We start from the raw sequence: 12,491 nt of genomic DNA, 5'->3' as shown, positions 1-12,491 counted from the left end.
AAACAAAGCAAAAGCAATGCAGGGGATGCTCTTTGCATTTTTTAGTAATATTTTTCAAAACAAAACAATTTGCTCATGTTTGCTGCATGTGAGAAACTATTCCAGGAAAAAGTTATTTCCTGTATAATCTGATTTACCCCATGAGGATTAGAATTTTATAACCAGACCTGTACCAACAAAGACAATCCACAAGCATATCAACCTTAGCATAGGCTTCCCTTTGTGAAGTACACAGTCTCACAGTGTACATGACTAAACGCATTAAAAATGATTTTGAGCATTATTTTTTTTTTTTTTTTTACTCCTCATGGTCGTCATTGTGACATACAAACAAATCAATGGTAAATTGACTTGTATAGCCCTTTTCAAGTCTTCTGACCTCTCAAAGCACTCTCTCTCACACACACACACACACACACACACACACACAGAGATGGCACAGCCACTGGGAGCAATTTGAGGTTCAGCATCTTGCCTACTTAGGCATGTGGGGTGGGGGAGCTGGGGATGGAGCTTTCATTCTTGCGATTAGTGGACAACCCGCACTACCCAGGCTTAGCTTTTCTCTGTTTACTATTTCTGTGAAATATACAAGGACAAATGAAATCAAGTTATACTTTGTTGCATACAGAGTCTAAATCATATCAGTCTTTTTACATGCCAAAAAGTACGCTGCTAAATCATTATTTGTTTCCAATACTATTTCTTTTGTCCAGCAGATGTAGCTGTAAACTTTGGTCTAGATAAAACATCACTTTTATATAATATAGTTGGGGAACTTTTCCAGAGTTTCACAATCAAAACACTATGTTTTTAGGTCACAGACCCAGTATGTCTTCAGTTGCTTTATGTTATATGTGTGCAAATGAATTATTCGCTGGGTTTACAGAAAGGGCAGCTGTTTTAACACAGCATGGGGTGTCACAGCTCCTCCCTGTGAGTCTGTATTTCTGCTTTGGAGGTGCAAGAGGTGTTGGGGTGGTTCATGTCGGGATGTCATGCATTTGGCTAAAGTACCGGATTTTTTGCATCTGCTAGTATGTAGCTTCTCGTCTCCTGCTAAACAGTGTTGTTTTAGTGTTATAGTTTATTTGACTACTGAGTGCAGAATAAAAGGTTACATCCTTTCTCAAACATTGTCCTGGTTGCAGCTTGATTTTGTGCAACTGGATAATCCTGACTTGTGTATTATGTATTCACTTATGTATTTCTGCTGCTCTTTTATTTATGGATCATCAGATGGGGGGTCAACTGTTGATTTGACTAAATGTACGGGGGAGGGGGAAAAGGAATGTATACACCCCCAGTATAATGATCCAATCACCAAACATAATTTAGCAGTGGAAAGAACTCCAACATCAAGTCTGGCTGGTCCTAATATATACAATAGTGGGGCATTTCAGCAGCAGGGTTTAGTCTGAGCATATAAAGGGCCCTTTCTTGCCATTCTGTCCCCTAGTCATGGGGCAACCTCCTATCAGAAGATCTGTTGTTCTGACTAAGACAAGACAATGCAAAACACACCCACTTGTTACAAATACTCTCCAAACGCTTCTTTGGCACATGCATTCATCAGGCCTGGGCTTTTCGCTGAGTGTGTGTGTATTTTCTGGCTGTGGAAAGAGTGAGCTTGTGAGACATCGTGAGTCTGCTGGTGAATGGGATGGAGAGTGGGCCTCTAAATTCATCATTGATAGCAGCAGGCAGCCTAAAATACACAGCTGAGTGGTTCATTTACAGGTCTGCTGATCTTCAATGTCATGGTCCTCTGTAATACGCACTGAAGGCACAAATCTATTTGGGGAAACAGACCCATCAACACAGCTGAGGCTCTTTTAACAGTAGCTGGACTTTGTTTCCCCTTAAGCAGCTTCCAATGATAGAAACACAGCTCCATTGGTATGCAAGATCAATTCTCATTCATCTACTTACTCAAACTCTTATAGAAAATGATCTATTCAAATTAGAGATGGCTTGATCATTATGGCTGCTCTGCATTACTTTCACATAAAGAGAGAAAATATGGAGGGACAAACAGCTGCAACTATATAGGGAGTATTACTGGGTAACAGCCAATCACAAATGTTGTACATTCTAAGTGGAAACACCTGTGGCTGCATAACTGTAAGCTGAATACACTCAACAGAAATTCACCATAAATACTGCATACCAAAACTATCATCATCAACTATTATTTATCATTAATAATTAGACCCCAAAGATGACCATTTCCATTTGTTTTGGCTGCAGTTGATGGGTCTGTAAAAATATATGATTTACAATTAGGGATGCACGGAATGTTCGGCCACAGAATTTAATCGGCCAAAAATAGCAAAATGGTGTTCGGCCTAATAAGTCAAAAGACCGAATAAATTTTACCAACCAATTACGCTGACATGTCGGCAGTGGAAGCATTTAAAAGTGTCAGACGACACAAAAATCACCGTTTGCAGACACTGTTCTGCTGAATTGTCTCCTTGCACATCCACTCCATCTGTGGCTGATTTCTTAAAAAAGGCAAACAGTCTGAACAGCTTTGAGTGTTTCTGTCACTCTTTTCTGAGAAGGCGATTAAGCTAGCCACACCTAAATTTGGAGTGCACACGTATTCAAGTCTTTATGGTAAATCCACTGAAACGGTCCAGAGCGAGCCGACAGGCAGGTTAGAGACTTTATCCTGTCATTGTCTCTTTTTACAAAGACAAGTGTTGCAGTATGAGTCCTACCTGAAGAGAGGCCATGAAGTCTTCATGTTACGCGATACGAGAACCACATACAACATTATTTATCAAACTTGATGAATTTAGCGCACGCATGTGAAAACATCCAGTTTTCAAAATAAGGTGTCTATAGAGTATGGAAATAAGATTAATTGGATTATACTCACAGAAAGTATTAAACATATTACGTGTCCATTAAAAGTAAATGGACACATGTAATTTACTTTACCGGACTCTCTCAGACCCACCCACCATATTCTCTCCAAATCCTGTGGGAAACACTGAGTAAAAAGCACATTCTGACTATTCAATTTATGCCATGGTAAAAAATTGACAAAATAAATGGGAAAATAATGTGACTGTACTTGTTCGGCAATTTCTTTCATTATTTTTGACTTCCTTCAAATTATTCAAGGCAGCTAGTGAGTTATGTTCTTCTGTTTTCGTATTTATTTGTGTGGCGTTTAATCAGGGAAGTCTCTCTCATGTGGTGTGGGAGTCTTTTCCTCTATCACCTTCAGTAGTGGTAGAGGAAACCCTTCCCTGAAACCTGCTGTTCCCTTTTATATCCTGCTTTAAGGATCTCCCAACAATGTAATTTTTTTTTTTTTTTTTTTTTTTTTTACATGTTTTCTACCCTACCAGACACTAAAATGTTAAGTTTCTAAGTTTAAACGTGGTTGTCGAAAACAAACCAGATAATAACTTTATAGAGATGGGATTAGCATTAAACATTCTTGTCCAATAGGTTTGACTCTACTTGTATGTTGCCTACATATATTAGTCTGAAACATGATAAAGACTATAGTACACTCTGTCTTAAAAGTTTCAGTGTGCGAATTGCAACTAGTGGCCCACGTTGCATTCACGCACTCCTTGGATGGTCCCATTTTCCGAGTTGTGAAGTCATTCTTCTGAAAAATATGTATATGCAATACGTACACAAATCAAAGTTCTGTATACTTCTTTTTATCCCATATACACTAATTCTATTTTTGCAATGAAGATTTAGGGAAGATTTCTGGTCACTGGCAACATCCTGAAACACATGAATGCACCATCAGTCACTGCTCAACCATCCCTTTCCAAGCGTGCAGGAGAAACGATGGAGGCCAACACACTTCGTTGGCTCTTGAGCTAAATAATACTTTTATTTGTCCCAATTTCTCTTGTTTTACCTAATAAACCATTCGACTACTACCAACGTTACTTCTTACGTATTCAATTTCTTAAGTTTCCTTTAGTGTTCCTTCAAATGAAAACCACTGTAGAAACTATATTTCTATCTCTTGTCTGCCTTGGTGGACAACATGTCTTAAATAGGTCAACAGCTCATATTTTGGTGGAATAGAGGAAATGTGTCATGTCCCTGTCACCTATCATCCCAACAAAAGGAGTAAATTTACAAAGCAGATGCAGAATATTATGTACCCAGTACATGATTAAATATTTTTTCTAGTTTATCCAAAGAGTTAAAATAAACATGTGCCACACTAAAATACAATTTGTTCCAAAAGGTTTGTAGAGCCTATTACAGAAAATATGTTACTTTGCATGTTAATTTTTAACACAGACAATATACCGCTATCTGCAAAAACACTTAAATGGATTAGAATCAGTGTATCTGTTTGTTTTGCACTGCTAAAATAACAGAGGTAGGTTATATAACATTACTGTCCTGATAACTGAAATGTTTGTTCCAGTTAACCAACATTACAGTAACTCAAATAGCTGATACTATAACCAGCAGATGGCAACAAACCCCATGAAACAGATGCTCCTTGCAGGATAGCTCCTGCTTTGAAATAGAACACATCCAGGGGCAACAACTTTTGCTCTGCGCTTTTTGGAAACTGCAATTACGAGACTACACACAAACACTAAAATGCACCTGTAGAGATTTTATCTTCTGTTTACGAGCTGCAGACAGAAAGATCTCTACCAAACATTGATCCAAAACACAAATGTCTTGATTTGTGTACTTTTGTAGAGCTCTATAGGAAACAAAAGCTCACCATATCAGGTCGTCAACACATTTAAACTGCTGTGCTACCGAAAGCAAATGCTGGGACAGGTAAAATGTTTTCTGGAGCAACAACAAGCACATTTGGTTTTGGGGAGAGATCATGGGAAAGGCCTGCTTCTGGTCAGGGTTCTGAGTCTCGACTCAACCTCGCGGCTCTCTGAGATGCATTTCCATCAGGAGGTGAACATGCCTGGAGTGAAAACAAGCCAAGCGAGGAGCCTGTTTGGACATGACTAAGTGATAACATCTAGCAGGCCACGGTGGGATAATGTTTTGCAGAATGTTATCAAAGCTCCCAGTGGGCTGTGGGAAGCGAGCAGCATTTATCAGCAAGAACGTTTTGCTTATTGGTTTCTAGACATAGTACAAGGGTAATGGCTAACTAAGACATTTTATGGTAGAATCAACTCCTTTGTTTGTCAATTCATTCTTATATTACACAAAAGTCTCAACAGGGAACAAATGGCACACAATAACAACAGCTGCTGTTGCCTTTAGTCAGATAGTTACTCCACGTTGTCATATTATCAAAGTCTTTCAAAGAAACAAATAATATTTGTAAATTCCCCCAGAAGAGGAATATTGCCTTTGCTGTAGTCTGCTGTAGCGAGGGGCTCACTGCAAGTAAGGTATTCAGACTTAAAGGGCGAAGCAGAAAACAAGGGCACTTTTTTCTAAAAAAAAAACATTTTTTTATAATAAAAAGGCCTTTATTTGAGTGGCTGACAGTGATACTAAAATCTGTCTTGCTAAAAGTCAGTTCTCTCGGGTGATATCCTAGGTTTGCAACTCACAGGACAAGTTTGGTTTATCTTAAGTTCTGATGTAAATCATGCAACCATTTCCTATTCACGCTAAACGCAATGTTTGTTTTTCTAGACAAACATGTTTAATAAAAACGCCTTTTGTCAAGTACTGATGCATATGTCACAGCTGTATTAAATCTAAACAATTTAACAATGCATGCAACAATGTATAATTCTGCTTACCAGCATGCAGCATGTCCAAATGTTAAGGACTTTGTTTTGCTTATGAAAATGTATGTGTCAAAATGGGATATTTCGGTCGTCAATAATAAGGATTTTAACTTTTTTTTAATGAGAAATGGATAGTTTTCTCCTCCATATTTTCTGAGTTTTGATAATTTCTACTCATCTAACTATTAGAGGCTGGACCCGAATATTCGACCGTTGGGTGCACATTAGATTTTCAATTTTGAGATTCAATTATTGAGGGTTTTTTTCGCGCCCAACCTCCGCCGACAGCAGTGAAAGGAACGCTCCAGTTCACATCAAAGGGAAAACGAAATGAAGCCCTCAGCTGTGTGGGAGCACTTTAAACTTGAGTGCAGTAGTGTGACAGTTATGGCTTTTATTAATTTTACAATTGCTTAATTTAACAGATCAAAACAGTAAAATGTCCTACATTTAAAAATTAATCAGTAAACTGTAGGCTGGAACAACATAATGAACACATCAAAATAATTATATGAGGCCGATTGTAGAAGAAGAGCATTTAGTCGCTATAATAAAAGTTAAAAGGGAATTTTGCATAATAACATGTTAGATTTAGTTCCGCTACCCGTCTGCTCTCCGTCTGGACCCCTGCCCGGCTAGACTATTCCCGGATTCCGCTCTGGACCTGCTTGGATCAGACTCTCTCACTCAGGTTCCCCCTGCTCTGTACAGCAGCCACCAGCCCGGTTCGGCGCGCATCTATTTTTACTCTGCCTCGCTCTTCACCTGCTAAATATTCCTCTTTTATCAAAGTCCTCCCTTTCTTAGTCCTGTACATGGGTCTGCCTTGGGGTGATTCGATTATTCGCTGTTAATTACTATCGAAGCTCGGTCGATCAGTTTTATTTCCACTATCATCAGCAAAATCTCTTTCCATTTGCACAGATACTTAACAACCTATAATCCAGTTATAGCTGTTTGTTTTCAATGCACCGCCAAGTTATATAATTATTTTTAAAAGTGCTGGGAAAAGGCAGCAGACATCATTGCTGTGTGTATGCATGCATGCATGCACACACAGAACCATTCATAGACAATATGCCCAGAGGCTTAACGGCAGTGCCCACTTTCCATCTGGCACTGGGTTTAGACGTTAAAGTAAACGTCAATATACATCTGCAAAGATCTGCCAATTTCCCTCCTACAAGGGGAGGAAGGGACATGGAATAGTATTATAGCTGGCAGACATTTCTGGTCACTGGCAACATCCTGAAACACAAGGACCATGGAATTAAAGCTTTATCTCTGGATTACCACTAAATATAGACACTTGGGTTAAATCCAGCACAAAGTCCATGCCATGTACGTCCTCTGTTTGTTTCCATGTATTGCGTAATGTCATGCTCAGCTTGGTATTAAAATGACGGTGATGCAGCAGGGGATGTTCAGATATTTCAGCGTGGAAACGATGAGTAAATAACTAAGTGCATGCTTGTAAGTATGCACGTCTGTGAGGCCTGCACTTATCTGTGTCAAGATTACAGGGATTCCTTATCCTACCTGCCTAAAAGGAACATTTTGCCTTCCTGAGTTCAGGCTTGAAAAAAAAATTTAATTCATTATTTTTGCACACAAAAAGGCAGTTTGTCTACAATTCCACAACCAAGGAGGATTTAGTTGTTGTACCAATAAATACCTTTGAAAGCAGGCAGTTTCTGCAGCTCCCTGTTGTTGCTCAAGCTGAAGCGAGAGGAGCTCTGCCTCTTGTCCTTTTTGACAGGTGTCTGGGAACCTGGCTGCTTCCCCTTTAGCAGCTGAGTGGTGGGAGGAACACTATTGCTAGCCTTCCTGTTAGAGCTCTGCTGAAACGAGACAAAAACCCACATTAGTGACACTGCGGTACAGCAAGCATATGTGGTGAGAGTGCAAGAACCTTTTCAGGAATCGGATCAAACTGTGTGCATGTGGCTACTTGCCAAGACTTTCAACTGCTGTACACGACTAGATGAGACCTTTTAATTTAAAGAGGTGGTATTATGCTCATTTTCAGGTTCAAAATCCTATGTAGTGGTTGTACCAGAACAGGTTTACATTTTTTAGTTTAATTTTCAGAAAAAACCATATTTTGTGTCATCCTGCACATTGCTGCAGCTCCTCTTTTCACCCTGTGTGGTGAACGCTTCACTTTAGCTATGGAGTGATACATCTTGTCTCTAAATGATCTTTTTTGGGAGTTGCCCATGCACAGTTCCTAGTTAAGGACTACTAGCCAATCAGAAGCAGAGAAGGGCAGGTCAATGAGAAGCTGTTAAACATGGCTTTGGTTCAGCTATACATGTTGCCAACAAGCTTGGCGTCATAGACTGGAGCAAGAGTCCATTGATTGCCTGGAAGGTAGCTAGAAGGGAGAGGAGAGGTGTGTGCTGCAGCTCAGTGTTTTTGAGGGATTGTCGGAATAGCCGCTTGGCAAGCATTAAATAACGCGCATTGGCTGGACTACAAATGAACTGTTTTTAAACAGTTCAAAGCAGAGTTTTCTGTGGGAGATAGAAACTCCCTTTGGGCTGGACTTTGGACTATTTCACTTTCCAAACCTATTACATGCACAAAAAAAGATATATAACTCAATAAAGCGTTAGTAGCATTAGATATATCCTGATGCAGGATCAACTGAATGTGGCAAGTTTCTCACAGCTGGTTCCACGTGCCTGCTGGGATCCATTCATCAACACACACCTGATGGCACAGAGCTTACTTCACCAGATGCAGCTGTGGAGCTCTGTCAGCCTGAGTCACGGGTGAATTATTCAGTTAAGACCCAGCTCAACCTGGCCACAGTGTGTGCAGCACTACAAGACAGAAGCTTAGGCACTGGGCCATAAGTAAGCTGTCTAGTAAAGCGGGAAATAAAGCAGAACTGGCCTCTATTATGAACTAAATTACATTTTCATGTAAGATAATGATAGGAATTAACTCCTATACTTGTAAGTTAATTAAACATCTGTCATCTATGATTTACTAATGTAATGTAAATTATTCATAACTACTTGCCATTAAAACAAAGACTAGAAAATATATGTAAAGGAGATATTATTAACGTGACATTTAGACTAAAATATAAAAAGCATTTTTCTTAAATATATAGCAGAAAACTTATTTTGGCCTTTTAACTATAAAGTAATAAAGTATGCATTTTTACATAACAACAAACCAGAATATGTATTAAAGCAGCCACTAAAATACAAACAGGTGGTGAGCAGCAGTCCAAACATGAATATTGAATGCCCAGTAAAGCCGAGAACCACCTTTCACTTTTCAAACTGCACGAACAGATGTCAGCTGTTGATTTAAGCGGTGCTATTGAGTTAAATTCAGTAGCTAGTTGCCAGTGCTACTAGTGGAAACTGGAGCCATGTGACAGTTCATTGATGTTTAGATATGGCGATTGCAGAGGTCATGGAAGAAGTTTGACTTAAATCTGTTTGTTGTGTTTGTTAACACATGCATTTTCTTATCTTGGAACAAAGGAAAATCATGACAACGTTTTTGAAACTACACTGTGCATCTGATCCCGCCGAAAGCCCTCATAATATTTTCCAAATACAGTACAAGACCATGCAGTGCAACAATGTGACATAATCATTTGCACCAGATGCCTACGCTGTTACAGGACCAACACACTGTTTAACAGTTTGTAATGTGGGCTTATGGTTCCCCTTTGGCCACCCCAGATGTGACACAATCCAGATGTAGCTTAAGCAAGTGTCATAGCTAGTCAGACCGTGTTATTGTTTTCTTACACACCTTGACAGGTTGCGTTAGCATTTGCATTAGCTTTTGACTCAAGTTGCTTCTCGCAATCATGTGACATAAATTCAGCCTTAGGAGACTATCATTCTTGTCACAATATACACCCATTTATTTTGTAAAAAACAGACATGAAAGTATGACATGGACTACTGAGTCTTGGTCCTTGGCCTCATGTATGCTTAATGTCTCATATAATAGTAAAAGAAGGATTGGGTGAGCCATACTTCTAGCTGGCACTGAACTTAATGACATGCTCATCCAGCTGCCTTTATAATTCTGATAAGCTTGGTACAAAGTTTAAGTCATTTTGTCTGTCCCCTGGATTATGGGTGGGTAGTTAAGTAGCATGGAAGGAATGCACAATGTCATGCATTTTAAAATGCTACCATCAATTATATTTTATTAACTTTATTTGATATCAAGATTTTAACTGCATATCGCAAAAATACTGCAACTGATAGGCAATTGCAAATGGCAGTATTAGAAAAGGTTTGGAAAGTATGTTAATATGGAATGAAGATTTGTGACCAGTGAACAGTCCGAATAGTGGAGAAACCTTGGTGAACTCTACTCTTGCCTGGGATTGGCTGGTACCCTAAACTGATGTCATGTACAAGCAATTTAGCACCAGGTTATCAACAAACAGCAGTGCGAGTCACGAGAAGGGCAATCATGCTCCAGGTACAACCCAGTCCTGTCAATGAACACTATTCACCAACAGAATCCACCCAACCAGCCAACCAAAGATCCACAACCAAGCCAGTACATTAAATGCCTAAACCTGCGATTCCTTTATCACTACACAGGATTACAGCTGATACAAGACACAAGTAGGGTATACCAACACATCGCAAGACGGTCACATTCAATATTGTGTGAGAAATGCTTTTTCTATTACAAAAATCAGAAAAGCTGCAATCTTGCTCGCAAGAAGAATTCTGATGCCATTTAAATATGTCCAAAAAATCCCGATTCCTAAATCAAGTCAGCTTTTCACTTCCACTCCACAGGAGATTTCCTGTCCTCTGTGTGTGTCTGCTTTACTATAAGACAGGTGTACCGCCTCCCACTCATAGGAGCATGATACTAGACAACAGAAGGGAGGGTCCACTCAGGGCTCACTGTAGGGGTAGAAAATAAAATAAATGTGATACAACATTTTTTGCTACATCATCCAAGATATTCCACCATGCTTAGAATAGTTTACTGATTTGAGGGCATGACCGTGTCCCACCTGGGAGGCATTATGCACAGACCTTTTACACAATCACTGCAATGACAGCAATGGATGGACACTGATGATGCAGGGATTGAACTTATTGATTCATTATATCACTGGCTGCATTTTCAAACAGTGACGATACAATATCTTTTTTGAACTTCCAGGAAGTTTTTCTGGTGAAGTGTCCTGGGTTAGCCTACCTCATGTTCTGAATTCTCTTGTCCTCCACTCTTGCCCACTTTACCAGACTTAGGGGATTCCTGAAAGAAAGGAAGTACTTCATTCAACTTTACATTACCAGATAAATAGGTTGACAACACCATACGCAATCTTTTGCGTGTCGCCATGTAAAACTCGTTACTAAATATAGCATGTCTGCCCACCCAGTCTCATAATGCAGCTTCAATTGGTAAGTCTGCTGCTAGCTAGCCAACGTTACTACAGAGTTAATAGCATTCACACGACCCCGGATTTCAGCTTCAAAAACATATACAACCCGCTTTTACACTTTAACACATTGTCTAGGAAAACTTATGCATTCAAAGTATACTAACCTATCCAACTTCTAGATAACGGCGCTTTATTTAAATAATGTAGCACAGTGTCCCAAGTGCTAACATGTTGGCAGACAGCGGCTAGCTGGTGATGATTGCTGGCTAGCTAACGTTAACGTAATGGGACACTGCGCTGAAAGCTAAATCTCCTGTTATGACACCGGTTTATACACTTTAATGCACCTCGTGCAAACTTTATTTCCAACAACCATAACGTCCTGGTAATTCTCAAACTCACCTTGTCTTTTTTCGTTTTATTCGGCATTGTACAACCGTAGCCGCCTTTGCTCCCCGCCCGAATACTCCACAATCAAAACCCTGGCAACTCTCGGGGCACCGCCACACTGCAAGGCGGTTCAGCCTGTCCTCGCCCTCTGATTGGCTGCTGTCTGTCAGCTGACTCCAACCCCTCAGATTGACGTGCTGAGTACACAGACCGTATTCACGAGGCAGCGGGGGCACCCTGCCGGTGGCAGGTACGCTATTACAACCAAACACATCAGAAGGCAGGCACTGTGATGTTCACCCATCTTCTCTGTTTGACACTTACAGACCTTATTCCATAAATCCTTTTTAAATACTTTTTTTCACTCACTTAAATTATAACTCACAATGTTTCAAAGTCAAGTCTTCTTATATGTAAATGTGTAGTGGTTTTCTAGAGGCCTACCAAGCTGAATATAGTTGGAATTTGGGGCTGTACACTGCACAAAAATATGTTAAATATGTCAACTTGGGCATTTTGAAATTGTAAAAGGCATTTATCATAATTTTTCAACATTTTTATTTTCTGTGCACATTGTGACTTTCATATTCAACTCTTGCACCTCATTTTTTCATTACTGAGTGGGTTTTTTTCTGTTACTGAATCTCTCACATTATAATAAAGCAAGTTTATCTGCCAACTATCTACCAACTTCAATGTGGCAATGGTTTGTAGCATTTTCGGTTTTCACCCAACTTCTGTTTTCCCCTCGCTGCCAAACACAACCTTTTTTATTCGGTCTATGCGTGTAACACATTTTTCTAGAATATTTGAAAGGTTCAGGCATCCCCAGTGTCGCCTTACTGCCACCTACTGGAATTATGTTAACATGCACCTCCCCATAACGAACATTTTCACGTAGACATTTTGACACGTCAGATTACAGAAAAGCACAGGTATAAAAAAAAAGTATTGCAGAATTCTTAAATTGTGTATGC

General features: G+C 39.6%; 1 protein-coding gene across 2 annotated transcripts in view; it reads right to left on the bottom strand.

The window, feature by feature from the left end:
- Positions 1-11,659, bottom strand: part of ppp2r5cb (protein phosphatase 2, regulatory subunit B', gamma b) — a 31,207-nt gene extending 19,548 nt beyond the window's left edge. Inside the window, exons 1-3 of one of the 2 annotated variants that reach the window (XM_046060368.1) lie at positions 11,527-11,659; positions 10,935-10,994; positions 7,399-7,564 (exon numbers count right to left, since the gene is read on the bottom strand). In XM_046060368.1, the coding sequence (XP_045916324.1) occupies positions 7,399-7,564; positions 10,935-10,994; positions 11,527-11,553 (253 nt within the window). In that variant the 5' untranslated portion in view covers positions 11,554-11,659. The remainder of the gene's footprint in view (positions 1-7,398; positions 7,565-10,934; positions 10,995-11,526) is intronic. The other variant, XM_046060369.1, reaches the window with a different exon arrangement.
- Positions 11,660-12,491: the final 832 nt, after the last annotated feature.

The sequence above is a fragment of the Micropterus dolomieu genome, linkage group LG10 (assembly GCF_021292245.1).
Source record: "Micropterus dolomieu isolate WLL.071019.BEF.003 ecotype Adirondacks linkage group LG10, ASM2129224v1, whole genome shotgun sequence".
Taxonomy (NCBI): Eukaryota; Metazoa; Chordata; class Actinopteri; order Centrarchiformes; family Centrarchidae; genus Micropterus; species Micropterus dolomieu.
The sequence above is the reverse complement of the archived record's forward strand: the minus strand, read 5'-3'. Positions and strand labels throughout refer to the sequence as shown.